The sequence below is a fragment of the Aristolochia californica genome, unplaced genomic scaffold, assembly GCF_029961685.1.
Source record: "Aristolochia californica isolate CCGP_79_NKW_82.1479 unplaced genomic scaffold, dmAriCali1.0.hap1 SCAF_15, whole genome shotgun sequence".
Classification (NCBI taxonomy): Eukaryota; Viridiplantae; Streptophyta; class Magnoliopsida; order Piperales; family Aristolochiaceae; genus Aristolochia; species Aristolochia californica.
Genome location: NW_027181826.1, coordinates 21077629 through 21095914, shown reverse-complemented (window position 1 = coordinate 21095914; position 18286 = coordinate 21077629). Strand labels below are relative to the sequence as shown.

Below are 18286 nucleotides of genomic sequence, written 5' to 3'. Positions count from 1 at the left end.
GATCAACTCTTCACCTCCACTCATGGCAAAGTTGAATTGGCTTGACTCTAAGCTTCACCATCACTATAGTATTTTGTACTTCTCAAGCAGGCGTCTTCATCTTAGTTGGTCAATTTACCGAATTTTTCTGCTATGACCTAGAAAACTTCATCCATCCATAGCTCGATAGAGACTCTAGATTCTTTCAGCTGCTACCTTGAAGGACCATTTGCGAGAGTGTTGTGCCATCCTGTGATACTTCTGCATGGAATCAGGGATGCAGTGTTCCACGTGGATAGAATAGTTTTGCAGTCCTCCTGGTTGGATAATTGAATGAGCCATCTACTGTTTCCCAAGAAAAAAGAAGTTTGGGAAGTGTAGGGGAGGCTCCAGAATTCCGAAATCCATTCTCATAATTTTGCATTGTCATGCAGACTCCAATTCAAAATTGCAACAAGGCTTTGCGAGAGTGTTGTGCCATCCTGTGATACTTCTGCATGGAATTAGGGATGCAGTGTTTCATGTGGATAGAATAGTTTTGCAGTCCTCCTGGTTGGATAGTTGAATGAGCCATCTACTGTTTCCCAAGAAAAAAGGAAGTTTGGGAGGAGTAGGGGAGGCTCCAGAATTCCGAAATCCATTCTCATAATTTTGCATTGTCATGCAGATTCCAATTCAAAATTGTAACAAGGCCATTGGACAGATTTCAACAACCATTTTCAAGCAGAATTGGGGGGAGGTTGATGAGGGAGTGGTTTAATTGGGTTTTTGGTATGGTTTTGATTTGGTTCCATACATTGGGTGCTTTAGTCAATTGAGATGGTTGTGATATTGGTGGTGTAGGGGTGTTTTCTGTCGGCGTCTAGGTTGTCTTCTAAAAGGAGTTTAGGTCGATATAGGAGGCTGACCGGATGATTTGGCTCCCTGACGACAACGGGCAATTCTCGGTCTCCTCAGCCTACCACTATCTTATGGGATAGACTTGGCCACCCGCCCCCACCCGGTAGCTTTTGTTTGGCGCCTCTCGGCCCCGCCGAAGGTGAGTTTTTTCTCTGGAGTGCCTGCCGCAACAAGATCCTCACTGTAGACAACCTTATCAGGTGCGGTAACACCACTCCCGATCCTCTCTGCCCCTTCTGTGGGATGGAGGCTGAAATTGTAAGTTACCTTCTACTCCACTGTGGCTTCGCCTGGAAGGTCTGGACTTACATGATTGACAGTATGGGTCTCAACTTTTGCATCCCACCTGACCTGAGCACCATGTGTCGTTTCTCTTCTGGGATCCACCTGGGCAAGGTTCTGTAGGCTGCCTGTATTGCTTTCATCCCTTGGTACCTTTGGAAGGAGAGGAACTCCAGACAGTTTGATTGTACTTTCTGCTCTACTGCTGAGGTCTCCTACACCGCCACAGGGCTCATCTCTACATGGATCTACACCTAGAAAGAATTTGCCTGCCTCTCTTGTTCCCCAGTCCACTCCAACTGGAAGATTATTGCTCAGATGTCCGTCCCCTCTGTCCCCCCGCCGTGTTGTTGTTTGAGAGCCTCCCACCGGACATTATAAGCTGAATTTTGATGGTAGCGCCTTTGGGAACCCGGGTTTGGCTGGCTTTGGTGGGGTAATTTTTTATTTGGGCGGCGCTGCCATACTCTCTTACTCTGGCCCTCTCGGAATTGCTGACTTGACCACTGCTGAGCTCTCTGGTCTCCTTCATGGCTTGCGTATGTTTTAGGACCACTTCCGTGGTCCCCTTATCGTGGAGGGAGATTCCAAGGTCGTCATCGGATGGTGTTCCATCTCATCCTTCCTCCCATGGCGTCACTAGCAGATTTTTCTTGATATTTTGGATATTGTATCCACCATTTCTTGTACTTGGTCTCATGTACTTAGATCGGCGAATTCGGCCGCTGATTTGTGTGCTAAACTAGCCTCCCCCCCCCTCAATCTCTTGTTGTTAGAGAAGGTCTCCCTTGATGTATCTTCCCTTTCTTTGAAATAAAATTATCATCATTTAAAAAAAAAGGAGGTGAGTCCAATCAAAACCGTCTAAGGTGGTTTTGGGCATATACAGCTTGGTGAGTACCATGGAAGCACGGGTATGAACCAGTTTGCACTCTGTTGACCGGTAATAAAATATGGAGATGATGAATTGAGAGTTTCCTCACAACACTTCTTTGTTGTAGACCTTGTCATCGCTCCTCTAGAAAATCGCTTCTTATCTGTTGGATGAACAAGTTCTCGAAGGTTTTTTTTATGGAGTCTCTGTCTCCATTTGTAACAGAGATCTTGGTATACTAGTGATTTTCATTTTAGTCTCCTCTACTTTTAGGACAATATCTTCATAGTGGAGTCTTTTGCTTCTGAATTCCGATATCTAAGTCTCCTGCAATCTTCTCTTCCTCCTGGCTACCATCTGTCATTCTTCTTCTCTTGTTCTGCAGCTAGCTCAAGCCTTCTCTTGCTGTCAAGGTGCCTAGACGAATCATCTTCCTCTATCTCTCGATCTCCTCTTGTCCGCCTTCCTCTCGCTCTACTCTCTCTCTCTCTCTCTCTCTCTCTCTCTCTCTCTCTCATCTCTGCATCAAATAAAGCATCATTTGGTCGTTTTTAGGACTTTTTAGACTTTTTTTGAAAGCAGGTGTGAATATATTGCAAAGAAAAGAGAGAATACAATACATATTTAAAAAGGGCCTTCCTCCACAACAAGTTGTTGGAGGGAAACACCCTTTTTAGCTTGAAAGTCAGCCAAGTAATTGGCAGATCTTGGAATGTGATTCCACTTACATTGAATTTGGGAAATTAAAATATGAATATCTTCAGGTAAATCCCAATACCGCCAAGGTGGTTTCGAAGGTTTTGTACACCAACTGATAATAACTTCGAATCACCTTCAACATAGAGGACTCCTTCCAGCTTTTGTTTGAAAAGATTCAGCCCATAAAACAGCCCGTGTAATTCAGCACTTGTTGAGTCTGATATCCCAATTGGACCTGCATATGAAAAAAGAAGTTTCCCATTTTCATCATGCATTACTTTGCTATATCCAGCAGGCCCTTGACAGCCAAATGCACTTCCATCGAAGTTTAATTTGAAGTGTCCAATGGGAGGTCTTGACCAAATTACCATTTCTGGAGGTTTAACTGGATAAGACATTTTTGCAATAAGTCGCCAGTTTCCCGGCAAGTTTGATCCTAGTAAGTTGCAAAATTCCTTTCGTAAGAGTACCCAGGATGATACTTGCCCAATGATTCTGTCACATAGAATTTTCCATGGAAGAGATTTTTTATTAAATTTTCTATTGTTTCTCTCTTTCCATAAATTCCAGACCGTATACCCAACACAACAAGATATTAATATTTTTCCCAATTTGGGGAGACGAGCACTTATAGTAGTGAAGATTGTGTCGTGTAGTTATTGCGATGGGCAATATTGTAAACCTATTTTGTTCATCAGTACAGTCCAGACCAGATGGGCATATTCGCAATGCAATAACGTGTGATCAGCAGTTTCAGGGGATGAATTGCAGAACGGGCATAATGGGTTCGGAACGCTATTTCCACGTCGTAATAATGCGTCTAAAGTGTGGCTGATTCATGCTCGATCACTTGTGGAGTCTTCAGTTTCATCGGGGATTAAATGATGAGGAATCGTTGGCTTTTTGTTTTCTCCTTACTAAACTCAGCAGTACTATTATTCGGGAACACTCAGTTGATAAGATGATTTGGAAGCCCAGTAACAATGGCCGATTCACTGTCAGTTCGGCCAGAAAGCAAGACTTTAGTCCTCATGAGCACAAGGCAAATCTGGCTTGGAAACTCTCAGCACCAAGCAAAATCAAGTTCTTCGTGTGGTTAGCCATCAGGGAACAAATTCTTACTTCAGACAACCTTCACAGAAGAGGCTTCACTGCCCCCGATCTTTCTTGTTCCCTTTGCTGTGAGTGTGAAGAGACAGTCCAACATGTCCTCTTACACTATGGATTTTCGTGGCAAGTTTGGATGAAGATATTTCAGAAAATCGGGCTCCAACTGGGGCTACATCAGAACCTCTTTGGCACCTTTGAGATGGTCCGAGGGATTCTCCTTCCTCGGTTGGGCAAGTTAATTCTTTCAGCCTGTCTTGCGCATGTTCCATGGTGCATTTGGCTCGAGTGGAATAACCGAAGATTCAACTCCAAAGCTAGTACCCTAGACAACACGACTTCTCATGTCGTCGGCCTCATCACGAGTTGGCTTCATACAAAGAAGGATTTTGCCACTCTTTCAGGGGTTTCCCTTCGGGAAAATTGGAATTTGATCGCTCACATGTCTGGCCCTAGCAGAACTCCTAGAATGGCTATCTGAGATCCTCCCCCTTGTGACTGCATAAAGCTGAATTTTGGTGGTAGTGCTATTGGATGTCCTGGTCCAGCAGGAGCAGGTGGTATATTCAGAAGTTACAATGGAGACCCCATTCTTTCTTATGTTGGTCTGGTGGGCATTGCCGATTCTAATACTTTTGAAGTTAGTGCTCTACTGTTCGGCCTCCAAATCTTCAAGAGATCGTCTCCATGGCAAGTTAATCTTTGAAGGCGACTCGAAGACGGTTATTAGTTGGTGTTCCAAAGACAGCCTCCCCCCTTGGCGCCACTGGCCCATCACTAATAGTATTGCTAACATTGTATCTTCTTTGCATTGTAATTAGAATCTCATTCCTAGATCAGCCAACTTTTTGGCTGATAAATTGGCGTTGGCTGATAAATTGGCTAAATTCGGAACTTCCCAGTAATCTCTCATTATATGGGAAAGATTCCCTCCTTTGTAATTTGCTCTTTTGAGCTTTTGTCTTAATAAAATCAGTATCATTTCAAAAAAAATAATAATGCGTCTGAAGTTAAGATTTTCTTGCGACAGACTGTCCAAATGAAGAACCTTGCCCAAGGAGGAATATGTAAAGACCATGCGAAGGCAGCTGGATGAGCTGCTTGATGTGTTTGGGGAGAGATCATGAGGTGATATGCAGAAGCGGTAGAGAACATACCTTGTCTGGATGGCGTCCAGATAAGTGTGTCTGATGAGTTTCTAAACTTTGCAGGACTTTTTAGACTTGAAGAACACTTTTAGTAGTTTGGAAGCGACCAAAGTCCATCGACACATCACAATTATTACTGCACACTCAATTTAAAGGGACGAAACAGCAAATGAATTGAATTGGAATTGCTTTTAAAATAAACTCAAACTCCTATTGGGATTAGAAGTTGGACTGATAGCTGCTATAAAAGCAGAACTCTGGTGTAATAAAGACAAACAACAACCAGAACAAATGTATACTCCTGATACAATTAGGAAATGATACTTGAACCAGAAACACTTAATTAAACAAGGAGACTGATAATGAAGTCTTTGTAGAACTACGTGTCAATGCCTAAGGTAGAACAAGATTATGCAGGAGTTGAGCATACAGACACACGAGGGTATTACTGCTTCATTACCAAATAAAAAATAAAAAGAAACTAAGGGAAAAGGAACTAAAGGAATCATAGGGACAAAGAAGCAATAAGAGGAAAGAAGTAGACTAATCTTCTTCTTCTTCTTTTTTCTTCTTCTTCTTTCACTTTTCCTTCTCCATCTCAGGAAGGTATACGATGTTAAATTAATCAGAATGAGAGTTAAGGTGGAAGAGGAATGAGAGAGGACAGAGGAAAAGAGAGAACACTTTTTTTTGCCCTTTGCCCATTCTATTTATAGAGACAGTTATACTTAGAATCATACTTAAACTAAACTACCATTTTCCCAATTACGTCCATAATTTACTTACTAAAAACAAGTTCTTAAGGGACACAAAGACACTAATAAATAGGGAGAATCACCATTTACTCCTCCATTCCCAATTCTCCTGGCACATCTGGAGTTAATTCATCAGCCTTTTTGATGTTCCTTTATGTGCTCCAAGTTCTTTCAAAGGCTTTCTTTCCCTTTGTTCAGCTGACCTTTCCCCTCTATTGGGTTCAACCATGCTTAAAGCAACATTAGCCTTCATCTCTTGGGGAATTTAGGGGAGGGCGGAACCAAAGGTGTTTTAAGAAACACCCTTCCCATTGGACAGTTGTGACTGAAAAGATTATGGCTAATCTCATTTCTTGACTATCTTCCCTTGATATCTTTGAGGATGTCAAGGGAGGAAACATTAAGAGCAACTGGCTTCAGGTTGTGAATCTCACTCAGCACAAGCGTACAGTGATGGTAGAATGGGTGCCGCTTGAAAATGATGATATCAAGCTCAACATTGATGGTTCGTCACTAGGAATTTGGGATCCTTGGGGTTTGGTGGCATTTTTTGGAATTCCTGTGGAAGTGTGCTGGCTTCTTTTGCTAGGCCTCTCATCATTTCAGACTCCACCACATCCAAGCTTTAGGCACTTCAACATGGGCCAAAAATCTTCAGAAGTCACTTCCATGGGAGGGTCCACATTGAAGGCGACTCCGAGTCTATCATCAGCTGGTCTGATGGCCACAAGGATCTTCCTTGGTCTATTGGCAGCATTGTTTTTCTAGATTTATCAAGAGGCATTGTTTGTAATTGGTTTGGGCTTATGTCCTTAGATTACCAAATTGTGCTGCTAGTTCTTTAGGTAGAGTGGGGGTTACCCTCCAATTCTTCATTGTAAGCGACTACCTCCTTGATGTTCCTGTTTTGCCTTCAGGCCTTAATAAATTGTGGTCTTCTGCCAAAAAAAAGGAGAATCTTATGGACATCCTCTTTATCTTGAATCGGAAATCTCCACGAGTTCTTAATAAAATAAACCTTCCTTACTTAATGAACTTTCCTTCCACTTTCTTTCTTTGAGTTGCTTCCACTGTGGGACTTGTCTTCTATGAGACTACTTGGATTCCACGAGACTGCTTCTTTCACAATATATACAGTAATTTTGTTTTCATTTCTCCCAATTCATTATGTAAGTCTCTGGTTAAGAAGATTCTAACTTAATTCACCATAATTAAACCTTTCTGAATGAAAACAAGGTAACTGCCTATTGAGGGGAAATTTTATAAGATATTTGAATTTTCTCTGGTACCCATGGATCACTTGGAGCATGAGAATATACAAATCCTCTCCTGTTTTTCTGCTTTTTTAGCTCCATCATTAATGTTTTGGTCCATTTGAGGGAAGACATATTTATTTTGGAAATGAAAATGAAAATGAAATTTTGAATTGGGAAAGAAATCATTTTTGACTTTTCAAAATGTTATCAGGGATTAAATTTTCACTTTATAGGTTCACTTTTCAGAAAATATAAATAACAGCCCAACATGAGATCAAGCTTCTTTAGATAATTTCGTTTAGCATTTACATTTTAGCCCATTACATGTTGTAATGTGATAAAGATTTTTTTTAATGTAAATGAAAGCTGCTCTTCGTGTTGTCATACTAATAAGGTCTATTATGGCAGACATTTGTGGGCACACCATTTTGGATGGCACCTGAAGTAATCCAAAATTCTGATGGATACAATGAAAAGGTACAGTTGAGGCCAATTATGATAGATTTTTTTTATTATTATTATTATTATTATTATTATTTTTTTTTTTTTTGGGGGGGGGGGGGAAGCAATTGTAATTGCATTTTTGTAACTTGGAGCCTTCGTAGTTTACTAGTGTTTCCTCATTCAGGCAGATATTTGGTCTTTGGGAATTACAGCAATTGAAATGGCAAAAGGAGAACCTCCTTTGGCAGACCTGCATCCAATGAGAGTTCTTTTCATTATTCCACGTGAGAACCCACCTCAGGTTTGTTACCTATTAATTTCTCAATAATATTTGACCTGTTTAAAAAGAAAAGAAAATAGCAGAAAATGAGAAAGAACAAACTGAGACATATGTGCAAGGCATCTTTGTAACAGCTTAATGCATCATTATTTGGTTCTATGTGCAGCTGGATGAGCATTTCTCCCGTCCTTTGAAAGAGTTTGTTTCATTGTGTTTAAAGAAAGTTCCGTCAGAGGTATTTTCACTTCTTTGCAATTAACTTCATTATTTCTGTATAGTTTAGTTTAGTAGCTCTGTTGGCTGGCAAACAATCATTTATTTTATATGTTGTTGACATAAATATTCCATTGTAAAATGGAAGTTTAGTATGTTACTACATCTCTTTATTTTAATCATTAGTTTGAGGTAGACTTCCTTTGGGAATGATTAATACCATGTTTGGATTGCCATTTAAAAAAAAAAAAAAAGAATACAATGTTTGGATTGAGCCACCTCAATCCCCAAAAAAATTGGAGAGTTTTCAAATCCTAGGTTTTTAAACTGGTCTCTAGTATTACCTATTTGCAGTATTAATACCTTCTGAATCATTTCTAGAGATGGCAGTAACATTTGTATTAACACAAGGGAATATGGATTCCATACTTTTATGTACGATAAATACAGAATGATCTACAATGTTTTTTTTTCACCTATACTCTACAATCACTGTTCAAAACTTTTTAAATTGTGGTCTTGGAGATTGTTAGCCACCAGTTATGCTTAGTACCTTCTGTAGAACCATTAGCAGAAATCCCCTCTTCCATGACTACCTTATTGACAGAAGAGAGTAATGCAGATTTATAACTAGTAGGAATTTGAACACAGTCAACTGAGAATGTGAAAGATTTAGAAATGAGGACAAATGGATATGACATATATTGCTTTATCCCCATCCTGCCTTTGCTTCTAGCCTTTGCTTCTAGCCTTTGGTAATCCGCCTGCAAGCTCAAGCTAGTAGTGTTTGTAGATGTAGTATACATTTTTTCAATGGCAATGCTGTAAAATGTAGTATACCATATTTTTGAAGATAAATCTCAAAAGCAGTTACCGTCAAATTCGGATTCTCCCAAGAGATGAGTGGAAAACATCTTTTAAGACTAAGGATGGGCTTTATGAGTGGATGGTCATGCCATTTGGACTATCAAATGCACCCAACACTTTTATGTGAATGATGATGTAGGTGCTTTGACCATTCCTTGGCAAGTTCTTGGTGGTCTATTTCAATGATATCCTCATATACATCTAGACCAAAGACTAACACCTTGATCATCTCAGCCAAGTTTGCCAAACACTTAAGAAGGAGAATCTTTATGCCGATCTCCAGAAATGTACGTTATTGACTGATAATGTGGTCTTCTTGGGTTTTGTGGTGACTTCTCCGGTATTATTGCCGATCCCTAGAAAGTGAAGCAATTATTGAGTGGCCAGAACCTTCTACTCTCCATGAGGTTCATAGTTTTCATGGTCTTGCCACTTTCTACCGACGATTCATTAGGAGATTTAGCACCATCATGTCTCCTATCACGGTTGCATAGTTCTCGTGGTCGAAAGTTGCCTCTCGTGCTTTCAAGAAAATAAAACATTGTATGACAGAGGCACTTGTTATGATGTTACCTAACTTTTCTAAAAGTATTTGAAGTGGAATGTGATGCTTTAGGTGTAGGCATAGGTGGAATAATTAGTCAGGAGCAACATCTAGTGTCATTTTTCAGAGAAAAACTTAATAACGCTAAATGAAAGTACTCAACCTATGACAAAGAATTTTATGCGGTAGTACAAGCTTTGAGATATCGGTGTCATTATCTATTGCTGCAAGAATTTATCCGGTACTCCAATCACGAGACTCTTTGCCATCTCTACTCCCAGGAAAAACTTAACCATAGGCATGGTTGATGTGTCGAGTACCTGTAGAAGTACTTATTTGTCTTGAAGCATAAATCAGGCAATGAGAATAAGGTGGCAGATGCCCTACGTTGTAGAGTTTTCTTGTTGTCCACTGCGAATGTTCATGTACTGAGTTACGAGAGGAACCACATTAGAAGCTCATTAGAAGATTATGCTGTCCCTACTTTGGTGACATTTATACTGAGTTACGAGAGGAACCACATTGCACCGTCAATGACTTCCATATCCAGAATGATTACTTATTTCTGGCCAATAAGCTATGTGTTTCCTGTACATCAGTAAGGAACTTCTTAATTTGGGACATTCATGTTGGAGGCCTAAGGGGACATTTTGGGTGCAACAAGATCATTGAGGAGGTAGAGTGTCGATTTTACTGGCCTAGTTCAGGAAGGGATGTTGCAAAATTGGTGAGATAGTGTAGGACATGTCAATTAGCCAAACACAATAAACAAAACACGGGATTGTATACCTCCTACCAGTTCCTACACGCCCTTGGCAAAACCTCATCATAAATTTCATCTTATGCTTCCCTATACCTTTCAAAAACATGATTCCATCTACTTCGCGTTGGATTGTTTCTCCAAGAGGGTTCATTTTATCCCCTGCACCAAAATTGTTGACTCCTCGAAAGTCGCTCGACTTTTCTTCAATGATATTGTCAAGTATATGGTCTTCCGTAGACCATAGTTTTTGACAAGGATGTTTGTTCTATGAGCTATTTTTGGAAAACTTTGTGGTACTTAGTGGGTACACAATTGAAATTCTCTACAACTCACCACCCTCAAATTGATAGTCAAGCAAAAGTCGTTAAAACTTAGGTACCCTTCTTCAATGCTTTGTTGGTGATCGCCACCAAATTTGGGACTTAATTCTTTTTGCTGCTCAATTTGCATATAACAATTAAGTTAATAAGTCAATAAGCATAAGCTCATTTCAAGTTGTCCATAGTTATCAGCCTCGGAAACCTTTAGATCTCATACTTATGTCTCCTCGTGCTAGGGTTTCTGAGTCAGCTACCTCATTTGCACGAAATGCATGTTGAAGTTACTCGACGCATTCAAGCAAGTAATGCCGAGTACAAACATAAGGCTCATGTGCATAAACGTGAAAAATAATTTAATGAGGGTGACTATGTCATAGTTTGAATTCGCCCTGAGTGATTACCTACGGGGCCTGCTCGAAAATTGCAAGCTCGTAGTACTGGACCATTTAAGGTGCTGAAAAGAGTTGGTCTAATGCTTATTTTGTTGACTTGCCACTTGACTCAAGAATTAACTCCACTTTTAACATCTAGGACTTGATGGCATATAGGGGCCACCCATTGATTCTTGATAACCCTTTTTGTAATACACCTCTTGACTCCACCACATCGTTAGATACAACACTTATTTCTTCTTCTGATGTCCCTTTTGAATCATGTTCCTCTCCTTATTGCACTGACACAAAAAGACCATATTGATGCTATTTTAGATGAATTAGTTGTTTTTACCAAGAGCGGTGACGTTCAGCGTTTCTTAGTATGTTGGGCAGGGTGACAAGATTCAAACTACCTTTGGATTTCAAGTTATATACTACAGCAATTGAACCCCGATTTGTTGGAATATTATCAGAGCCACCAGGAGTTAACACCGGTAGGTTTGAGTTTCGCCACCCTCGAAGGGATGGTGGGAACACCTATTGTATGATGCTGATCACACAAGTGTATACTTGGAGACATCAGACCTATCACATTGTGGCTGCGTGATTATTCATTTTAGAGATATTTTATAATTTTTTATTTTATTTTTATTTGTTATTCTCCCTGATTTTACAAGTTAGTTATGAATTTTATCGACTTTTGAATTTGAATTTAGATGGTTTTTGTTATTACAAGAGAATTGCTTCAATGAATGAATAAATGAATTTGCAGAATCTTGCTTCTCACCCCCAGTCTCTTTCTCCTTTATCCTTCTACTTTCTGTTTCTTCTTCCTTGCTCTCAATTTCTAGAGAAACTTTACCGTGCCTCTGTAATTGGTCAAATTGACATTGCATCTCACCAGAATCGACATTGCGCCACGTCAAAATCAATGTCAATTTTTTTTATTTGATAAACAAAACAATGCCAATATTAGTTTTCATTTGATGTTAAAATATTTGAAATACTTGAATATGATCATTCTGATTACATTTGTTTGACACCTTAATTTCAGAGGCCAAGTGCCAAGGAGCTTCTAAAGCATCGCTTCATCAGAAATGCCAGAAAGAGTCCAAGGCTTTTGGAAAGAATAAAGTATGCAATGTCATTCTCTCTTTTGAGTCCAACGCTTATGAGATGTCTTATTGTTTTCTTTTGGTTTTTTTTCCTTCTTATTCCTGTGTGATAGAGATCGCCCAAAGTTTCCAGTAAAGGAAGATTTAAGTACCATTAGAAATGGTCATAATGCTCTTGAAGATGCCTCTACTGGCACGGTCAAGGTGAACCTGGATCAGAAATATGAGGAAACTACTCAAATAAGGTTGGGGCAATCTATGTGGATTTTATGAATTTTTATGTCATGGAACTTTTTGGCCTTTTATTTGCTATTTAACTTGTTGTAGGCATGAAAAATCTCTGCAAAATGCTGGGTGGGACTTCAGCATGGGTGAGTCTCAGGGAACAGGAACCATTCGCAGTGCAGTAAAGCCTCCTCAGGTTGGTGGTACAAAAGAAAGGAAACTCGAGTTGCCTTCTTATCCAAGAAAACCTTTTGATAGAGGCAGTCATGAAACAGATAAGAAAGATGAGAGCCCACTAGGTGGTGAAAGAGAAGAGTCTTCTCTTGAAGATGTAAGTATTTCATGACTAGTATTTTGATCCATGTCTATTGATTTCATTTTGTCATTATGTTTGTCATCTTTGAGTTCTAAATTTTAGGAACAATTATTGGTAAGTGGATCGGGGACAATGGTTGTTCGATCCCCAAGAACGGTTCCATCGTCTCCCATGTTTGGAGACCATAATGACATGGTAACTACGACCATCCTGCAATAGACCTATAAATGGTTCTATATTATTAGAGTAGAAGTACCCGATGAAATTGAATGATATTACAGCATGAGCAATGGAGGGGAGAGGGAGAGACTAAACCAGTCATATTGCATTAGTTGCAAGTGGAATAGACACCTTTTCGGATTGTTTTCAGTGACTTAAGCCCTTACTGAAGCTCACCATTTATAGTGGGCTGAGCTGAGGAACAATGGGATCAGTTACTCTTTTATCAAAGTATCTTGTCCATATAATCTCTGTGATAAAGTTTCTCTGGATTTGATTCTCATCATGTGAAATTGGATGTTAAAATTTATCACATTTCTTGGATGTTCATTGGTTAGATCTATGTTGTTCATTTTCTGTAGTCTAGCAGCAAATCCTCTGATGATGTGTCTATCACTGGCACTATGGTTCTGCATGGCCACCATGAAGAGTCCGATACTCCTCGAACTCCAAAAACTAGACTGGGAATGGAAGAAAAAGCATCGAAAGCCTCTCATGAAGACAGTGCTACCAACCTTGCTGAGGTTTTCTTTTCCTTCTTCCTCTTTTTGTTTAAATTGTTCGTAGATAAAACAATTTAGTAGTTTCAGAAACATGTTATATTGTTTCACTAACTGGTTTTCATCTAACAAATATTCAGGCAAAGGCTGCATTACTAGGCGCATTGAGAAGAGGAAGGCCTGGATTTGGAAAGCTCAATAAGGATGGGCATGTAGCTAAAGTAACTGAACGAACGACCAATACGTCTGATTCTTCCAGGTACTACTTTCTTCTAGAGTAGTCACAATCATCTAAAATTATTCAGATCCAGTAATCTATTTTCCCACCTAAATTGCCTTACTTTATGTTCTTCAGTTTAATCATATCCTTTTCTCCCATGGCAGAGATTCAGTTGATTATTTCCAAGGACAAAAGATTCCTCAGAAATCACATCCAATAATGCTTGATGAAGGTGTTACACAAACTTCTGTGTCAAGTTCATCTCCCGCTTTGTCATTGCTCCTCATCCCTTCATTTAAAGAGGTGAGCATGAAGCACATTATTTAAATGTTTAACTGTCAACTCTCCATCTCTCTTTCACTATGAATGGTACGTGAGCACGCTTATCTTATTCTTAAGTGAGTTAATAATATCATATTAGTACTGTTATAATTATTATTTCTGTTATCTTTATGGACATTATTATTTCTTTTAATTGTGGAAAGCTTTATGTTATAGTTAGCGTGCTTACTATGAAAGTTATTAGTGCGTTGTGAGTTTACTTGGTATAAACACTTATTATTTGTTATTTATGCATTGTTGTGCACTCCCTATATCTCCAACCGCGGTTTTTATTAATAGGAACTTTCTTCACTTTTTCATCTATGCCTTTGAGGTCCTTATATACATGCCTTTTGGCTATAGTACTAGGTTTAGTCAAGGAAGATAAAAAGAAAGAATGGAATCACAAAATAAACAGAAAAATAGAGAAGGTAACAATATAATAGGAAGTAAATTGGAACAATGGATATGGTGAATTGCAAATCTTACATGGGAAAATCTTCGTGGGTTAATATCTGGAAAATTCATGTAGTTATTATCTGGGAAAACAACGTCCTAATTTCAGCTAGTCATCTCGAAATGGACCTGGAACCAACTTAAACATCTAGATATTCTATTGTCAACTTTAATGAATTTAGTCTATTTCATGTTACCTCTATCCCCACTGGCTCAATTTTTTGTGTTTTATGTTATCAAGGCTGTTGGTGATGAATCAGAAGATTCAGCGACGCAGATGGTAATAAATTCTTTGATGGATATGGAGCACACCACTCCTGGCTCATGTGAAGTCCTTGTCAGCAGGTTGCTTCATCGGTTAGGAAGGTGCCCCTCTAGTTAATGCCACTGTCTTGTTTTTATGCCTCTTTTCTGTATAATCTTTCAGTCAACTAAGTAAGATATTTATTGCAGCTCAAAGGATTCTTCCTTGAAAGGACTCCAGGATCTTGCAGCACGAATCTTTGTGAAGAAGTCAGTTTCTAATCAACAAGCAGAAAGCACTAATCAAGTAGTGGCTGATAAGCAGAAGCAATCAAGGGCCAATTCATCGGAGGATTCTAGCCTGAGCCCCCTTGCTAAATTCCTGCTTGCAAGGTCCAGTGTGGTTAACCCCTTCCATTAAGACTTACAGCTATTGTTGTTAAAATTATGAGTTGCTTATATGCATTAAACTTGATTCAGACTTTCTTGTCATTTTTGCAGATGGCAGGGCCAAGTATCCCATGATCTCAAATCTGTCTAGGTTTGTGGACTATGTTTTGTGACTCTGTTATTTATGTGCATATTTATTTTGATGTACATATCAATTGCATATCAATTTTTCTCTACGTACTCCTTTCACCACTATTTTTGGCAACTGCATGCTTTTTCTGCATTGGTTGATTTATTTGCTCATATTCATGTAAGGAATTTGGAAACTTATAAGATTGAACAAGCAGAGTTTGTGATTGCAATACCGCAGGAAGCCATTTACACTTTCATCTTGTCTTACTCTTCTCCATGCTTTGGTTCCATTTTAAGCTTGTCAAAAGTTTGCATTGTGAACTCCAGTTGGATAGAAGCTAAAAAATTTTGTCTGTATTCATCCTTATTAACCGGAGATGTTTATGTACATTGACTGTTGTGGAAACTGACAGCCTCCTCTCATCTAAATTGCTAATATATATTGGCTTAATGGATAAAGCAGTGACGACCACAAACAGACTTGAGTGTCTTCACTTTCCTATCGATTTTTCGGGTACCTGCTAAGAGATCCTCACCAAAAGAAAAAAGTCAAAAATCCCTCTACCCCATTTCTGTCAAAATCAAGTTGGATCCTGTTTCCTATTTACCCTGACCTGCAGAAATTTGAAACAGGGCAGAATGTTCTGTTTGATCGGCACTGTTTCCAGTTCTAATCCTAGACCAGGATTTTGAAGTAAACATTCTTTCTGACAAAAAGCACAAAGTCTGGTTCAGTACTGGGATGTGTGTAGTGATTGCTCTGTAATAGTGTTTCAGCAAACCTTTCGAGTCGACTATTACAGAAACAAAACAAAGTTCAGGAGTGACAAAGGCCCGGTTTATTTTCAACAGCCAGAACACGAAGGCATGAACAGACCTCTGGACTCTTTACGACAATAGGTGGTATCATGAATTAAAACCCAACTCCAATTCACAACCTGAAAGTTTCTGCTGCCCATCCAATTCCAATATCAACTGATTAATCTGATCAAAGAAAGGGTGAGATATATCAGAGGCGACGAACTCATGAACCTTGTGTTCCAGTTCAATCCAACTATGCCCTGGGCTACTCTTCAGCACACTTCTATATTTCATCTCACTTCTGATATATGCAACCTCTCCCCATTGATTTGTATCTGCATACAAATTGACGAGCAGAGAGTAATGGCCACAATTACTAGGCTCTAAGACCATTAACTTCTTAGCAGCAATTAGTCCAATATCCATGTTCCTGTGAGTTTTACAACCCCCCAGCAGTGCTCCCCAGATAACAGAATTAGGTTCAATTTTCATATTTTCTATCAAATTCATTGCTTCTTCAAGTAGGCCAGCCCTGCTTAGGAGATCAACCATGCAGCCATAGTGCTCTAACTCTGCAGGGATCGAGTGGGTCTGAGTCATGCTCGAAAATATCCGCCGCCCTTCCTCCACAAATCCTGCATGAGTGCAAGCACTAAGAACACTAACAAATGTGACCTTGTTAGGTTTCATCTTCTTCTTCTCCATCTTAGTGAAGATACTTAGTGCGTCTCTAGCAAACCCATGAACTGCAAGCCCTTCAATCATAGAATTCCAACAGAAGAGATTCTTTTCCTGAAGTTTGAAGAACACTAAAAGGGATCTCTCCATACTCCCGCATTTTGCATACATATCGATCAATGCGGATCCTATGTAAACATCAAGATGAAATCCATTTTGAGCTGCATAGAGATGGACTTCTTTTCCGAAGTCAAGAGCTCCTAAGTGGGCACATGCTGAAATAACAGTTGCAATTGTTACTTCATCCGGAAGAACCTTTGCAGTTTTCATCCTTTTAAAGGTTTCTATGGCTTCCCTGAATTTCTTGTTTTGGGAGTAACAAGAGATCATGGTAGTCCACGATACTAAATCTTTTGAAGGCATCTGGTTAAATAAAGCAGCCGCAGTGTCCACATCTCTGGACCTTGAGTAGCCTGCAATCATGGTGTTCCATGAGACAATGTCCCTCTCCGGCATCTCACGGAACAATGTCTCTGCAGAACTCAAATCACCGAATTGGACGTAGGCAGAGATCATGGTTGCCCAGGCCACAGCATCTCTGTCCGTCATTTCGTCGAACACCTTCTGAGACTCCGCGACCCTATTACAACTGGTGTAAAAATCGATCATGCCAGTCTGAACAAACACGTTGGATCCAAACCCAGTTTTGAGAATTCGACCATGTAAAGCCTCCCCAAATTCCAGAGCCGGGACCAGTGCACAGGCTTTAATCAATGAGGAAAAGGTAAAACTCGTCGGCAAGACGCAAGACGTCGGCATGTTTTGTAGGTAAAAGCTGAGAGCCTGAATCGGCGTAGAACACCTAATGAATCCCCTCAAAAGCGCATTATACACAAAGATATTGGGATTTTTCATTTGCCTGAAAATGAGGAGCGCGAAATCGATGCGGAAAAACGTCGAAGAGGCGGTGATGAATTGGTTGACCAAGAAAGAATCCTGGTGGGTATTGTTTTTCACCATGCCAGCGTAGAAGAGCTTCAAGTCTCTGAATCGAGAGCATGTCTTCAGTAAAGAGGCGATTCTCGGCTTCTCGACTTCGATGGAAGTTCTGAGAGGCTCCGACAGCGAATTTGGAGAGGGAAGAGGGGCAATTGTTGCAGTAATGTTTGCTCGGCGTCGAAAGGCAGTGCCTACTATGCACTCATGCTGCCTGGAGGCTAACATACGCGGAGTGAATTAACAGGAGGAAGCAGTCTTTGAGGTCTTAAATCTGCTCCAAGAAGAAGCAGCTTTGAATTAGTAGCAGGTAAATCTGCTCAATTGACAAATAAGTTTACCCTCCCTTATTCTGGGAATCGGAACAGAAGAAGAAGACTCATTATCCCTAAGAAGTGAAAACTCAGCTCAAACACCTTTTGAACTGTCAATCGGAAAGCGCAGAAGTTCCCACGATTGATTTTTATACCAAGGAGATTGGGGCAAAATCCTTCCCCTGATTTTTTTTTTGAATTATTCACCCTTAAATGATGACATTATGCTAACACCATTCAAAATTAATCCGAAAAGAAAAGCATCATTCATAAAAAAAAAAAAAAAAATACAAGATTCAGTTGAAATAGTTGCATAACAGTGGATTGGGAATCATCTTTCAACAGTTAATACATGTTTTCCCTTTGAATGGAAATCATTTTGAATCGTTTAAGAACACTTTTTACAACGATTTCTGGTTGGCCAGTTTCGCAGAAATGGTGCCCAGTTACTTTGCGAGACAAGCTAGTTCAAGCTTCCTATACAACTATCAAATCCCATATCTTTATTTTGTTCAAACTGTTACCATAGAGAACTTGGGGTAAGTTGTTTTCTCT

At 39.7% G+C, this 18286-nt stretch overlaps 2 protein-coding genes across 4 annotated transcripts in view; one reads left to right on the top strand and one right to left on the bottom strand.

Moving 5' to 3' along the window:
• LOC137951545 (serine/threonine-protein kinase sid1-like) overlaps nt 1-15362 on the top strand; it is a 30056-nt gene extending 14694 nt beyond the window's left edge. For 2 of the 3 annotated variants that reach the window (XM_068798275.1, XM_068798273.1), the window contains exons 9-21: nt 7409-7477; nt 7629-7745; nt 7891-7959; nt 11860-11939; nt 12034-12165; nt 12248-12476; nt 12564-12656; nt 13043-13204; nt 13321-13439; nt 13565-13703; nt 14419-14543; nt 14631-14813; nt 14922-15362. In XM_068798275.1, the coding sequence (XP_068654376.1) occupies nt 7409-7477; nt 7629-7745; nt 7891-7959; nt 11860-11939; nt 12034-12165; nt 12248-12476; nt 12564-12656; nt 13043-13204; nt 13321-13439; nt 13565-13703; nt 14419-14543; nt 14631-14813; nt 14922-14961 (1557 nt within the window). In that variant the 3' untranslated portion in view covers nt 14962-15362. The remainder of the gene's footprint in view (nt 1-7408; nt 7478-7628; nt 7746-7890; nt 7960-11859; nt 11940-12033; nt 12166-12247; nt 12477-12563; nt 12657-13042; nt 13205-13320; nt 13440-13564; nt 13704-14418; nt 14544-14630; nt 14814-14921) is intronic. The other variant, XM_068798274.1, reaches the window with a different exon arrangement.
• Nucleotides 15363-15448: 86 nt separating this feature from the next.
• On the bottom strand, nt 15449-17790 carry LOC137951547 (pentatricopeptide repeat-containing protein At1g06143). The gene has a single exon (XM_068798276.1). It carries the CDS (start codon nt 17643-17645, stop codon nt 15849-15851), a length of 1797 nt encoding a protein of 598 aa, XP_068654377.1. The 5' UTR covers nt 17646-17790; the 3' UTR covers nt 15449-15848.
• Nucleotides 17791-18286: the final 496 nt, after the last annotated feature.

What these genes read in the sequence shown, in the direction of transcription:
- LOC137951547 (XM_068798276.1), bottom strand. Translation starts at nt 17,645, where the DNA reads ATGTTAGCCTCCAGGCAGCATGAGTGCATAGTAGGCACTGCCTTTCGA.